General features: G+C 50.0%; 1 protein-coding gene across 1 annotated transcript; it reads left to right on the top strand.

Moving 5' to 3' along the window:
* The first annotated feature begins 254 nt into the window (after positions 1-254).
* On the top strand, positions 255-3,369 carry LOC310697849 (uncharacterized protein). The gene is made up of 2 exons (XM_083484471.1): positions 255-1,744; positions 2,966-3,369. Exons 1-2 carry the CDS (start codon positions 347-349, stop codon positions 3,020-3,022), a joined length of 1,455 nt encoding a protein of 484 aa, XP_083340597.1. The 5' UTR covers positions 255-346; the 3' UTR covers positions 3,023-3,369.
* Positions 3,370-3,652: the final 283 nt, after the last annotated feature.

Genomic DNA, 3,652 nt, shown 5'->3' with positions numbered 1-3,652 from the left:
AGAGCTGCGCAGCGGAAGTGTGCCGGGCGGCCATAAATCGCTAATTGAGGATCGCAAATCAATTAGCGGGGGTCACGTCAGACGAATAAACTTCAAGAGGTTATGGGTAACCTTAATCACCGATCGTAAAGCTGTCACTGGAGGCTGCCGAAAGCTTTGATCTGCGGTGTAGAGCAGAGAAGCACGGCAGGAGGCGGAGGCCGGAATCTGAGGCAAGCGGCTAGCTGAAAGACGCAAAGGTTTGCCTGTGCTGCGGTGCTGAGAGCAGCAGGAATCGTTTCTCCACGCCAGAGGAGCTGGTGATTTTGTGAGTACAGCTTGGGGCGTCTGGGGAGAACGGGAGAACATGGCAGATGGCCAGGAGGTGTTTCAAGCTCCGTTTGAACAGCTTGAGGAACTCACCGCCCAAGCGTGGAATACCTGGGCAAGAAGGGTGAGAGCGTGGTTTTTAGCTACGGAAGTTTGGGACATTTCCCAGAGAGAACCAGTGGAACTGGTGGACAGAGATGACAAAGATGCAGAGACGCTGCAATCTGTTTCTCTGGAGGAGAAAATGCAGAAAGAGAAAGCTATGAGAGCTGAGGTCTGCATGTTGAGAGCAGGTGTTCATGCTAATTTGCAGCATCACCTGAAAAGCATTGAATCTGCGTGTGAGGCCTGGCGAGTGCTGAAACGTCTGTGTGAAGACTCAGCAGAGGGCCAAGGGCAGATGGAAGCTGAAAGCCTAGAGATGGCTGGAGCCCCTGTTCCTGATGATTTAGCCTCAAGGAGCGCTGGTGAGCAAGTCGGGGGGGCGGAAAATTCCAAAGGCAAGTTTGAAAAGTTTTCCACTGTGCGTGCTGGAGTGGAGTTCAGAGGGGGCGGTTCTGGCAAGGAGTGTTTTTCCGGAAGAAGGAGGGCCAGGCCAGCTGAAAAGAGCCCCGGGCAGTGTTTTTCCACTGAAGTTCGTCGTTGCTACATTTGCAAGTCAGCTGACCACGTACGTCGCGGCTGCCCACAAAAAGCGAGGGCAGCTGCACAGGAAGGCTTCAAGGACACCTTCCATGGGAATCAGTCGGCTTTCCATGGGAACCAGTCTGGAAGAGGAGGCCAGCGTGGGAACGCAAGAGAAGGACGTGGAAAACAACGTGAGGAGACGTATCAGATCACGGCTAGTCTGGCTTTGTCTGAAGACAGCTGTGGGACAGGCTCAGAGCTTTGTTTTGTAATTGACTCTGCAGCAAACTGCAATTTGATTCCAGAGACCCCTGCTGTCGAGATGTGGAATTGCAAGGCAATTCCGGCTGGGAAAACTGTTCTCTTTGCAAATGGGCAGAAAAAGAATGTAACTAATTCTGTACATGTGCATGTGTCTGTTTTACAGGAGACGTTGGAGTGTTGTACCGTTCCTGGGATGCACCACTGTCTTTTATCTGTGCCTTATTTGTTGAAAAAGGGGTTTAAGGTTTGTTTCGAAGATACTGTCTGCACAATCTCCAAAGGAGGGAGGATATTTGCCAAGGTTAAAAAGGGGCAGAATGATCTCTTTATTCTTAAATTACCTCTGGAGGGTGAGGGAAAGGTTGGGAAAGCACAGGCTCTACGTGCTGAAATCAAAAGTCATGCGTCATGTGTCCATGCTTGGCATGCACGAACAGCTCATGGTTCTCTAGAAGAACTACAGGTGCTGCCTGAGGTTTCCAAAGGTTGTAAAATCTCAGAATGTGGATATGCAGTGAAATGTGAAACTTGCAAACTGGCAAAGGTAAAAGGATGCAGTTATCCAAAAGTGGAGAGGGTAACCACAAGACCTTTCGAACTGGTCCACATAGATTTGTGGGGTCCTGTAAAGGAACCAAGTCTGGGAGGGGCCAGGTTTCTGCTGACGATGCAGGATAATTTTACGCAGAATTCCTGGACCCACGGTCTCAAATCCAAGGATGATGCAGCACAGCTGATCAAAGGTTGGATTGAGGAGGTGGAACAAAGGTTTTCCACCGGAGTGCAAGCTGTCACAAGTGACAGAGGAGCCCAGTCAACAGGTTCTGCTTTGCAGAAATTCTTTCGCAAGAAAGGGATACGTCACACAGTGACTTCACCCAATCAGTGGGGGGTGGCAGGGCTGAGAAGTCAGGCTCTGGTTAAGGCTGCACAGGTGATGCTGGCAGATTCTGGGTTACCTCCAAGGTTTTGGCTGGAGGCAATCAAGTATGTGGGCTTCACCTGGAATCGTACCTACAATTCACTAGTAGGTGACACACCCTTTAGGTTGTTGCATGGCAGGAAACCCCAGATTCATTTTTTGCGTATGTTTGGGTCAGGTGCATCTGTGCCGGTACCTACTGCTTTGCAGGGGCCAGATGGATCCAAGTTCCGGAAAATGATCTTCTGCGGGTATGAGCCAGAAGCACGTGCATGGAGGTTTGCATTTCCATCAGGTGATCAGAGTAAGGTGCTGATCAGTAAACACGCTGAGTTCTATGAGCAGGATAAAAGGTCAAAAACTGCTGTCATGCGTGATGTGCTCTCAGAATGTCTATCTGATTCTGAGGAGGAAAGGGAGGCAGAGGCTGATCCCGGTGATGAGGGCCAGGTCCAAGATCAGGATTCAGAATCCGATGATGACGATCAGGTAACTGACCAAAGTCAGGAACAGGAGGAGGTATCGGTAGTTTCTCCACAAGATGTTAAGAGAACACCCAAAAGCGAGCCCAGTTCTCCTGTGAGTGTAATGGAAAGGATTCGAAAACGCTTTAAGTCAGAGGGGGAATCCCGTGATGCTGAGGACACATCTCCTGGTGGCAGTGAGTCAGAGGTAACATCTGAGTTTGTGCCCAGAAGGTCTAGTCGCACAACAAAGGGCGTTCCACCTGAAAGATACCAGGCAACAAGTGCGTGGGCAAGATTCGCACAGTGTGATTCTGGGAGTGTTGAAGGGGTTCAACAGGTGCCTGGGAAAGATGCCGGGAAGGGGCACAAGGCAAAGGGGAAGGTGTTGAACTCAAAAGGGTCTTGTCAGAATGTGCGGCAAGGGGGGTGTTGAGTTTGGAACTTAACAGGTTAAGTTGTTCCCATGATGCCACACCATTCTGACGTCAGCTTTCGAAGCTGGGAGGAGTTTGGGAGGAGTTTGTTATTCTCACTCTGTGTTGTGAGGGGAAAGGAGCGTTTTGTCATGGCTGCAAGCAGTCCTGGTTTTTCCGGAGATTTGTTGGAATAAACGACTGTAAATAGACAAACCTGTACTGTGTGTGTTTGTCTGGAAGCTAAGCCAAGCTACGTGACAGTTTTCCACCGCTGTGTTAAACTCTGCTGAGGCGTGACTGAGAGCTGCGCAGCGGAAGTGTGCCGGGCGGCCATAAATCGCTAATTGAGGATCGCAAATCAATTAGCGGGGGTCACGTCAGATGAATAAACTTCAAGAAAAAGTTCCCTCCAGGGGCTGTGCCTGGAATGAGCTTCTGCTTCCTAACTATCCTAGGATTCCGGTCTGCCAGGCTTACCAGTTCCTGGTAAATAGACACTCCATGGACCAGTCAGTTGCTTCATTTCACAAACCCTGCTTTTGTAAGAGGCCCAAACAAATCAAGATGCTCTGGTTACCTTTTCGGCATAGATGCTCAGCAGGGACATCCAGGTAATGATTCTTCTCCCTTGGAGAAGACTTCTCAGT

This window comes from Podarcis liolepis (assembly GCF_965112155.1).
Source record: "Podarcis liolepis genome assembly, chromosome: W".
NCBI lineage: Eukaryota > Metazoa > Chordata > Lepidosauria > Squamata > Lacertidae > Podarcis > Podarcis liolepis.
Note: the sequence above shows the minus strand (reverse complement) of the source record. Positions and strands in the feature narration are given on the sequence as shown.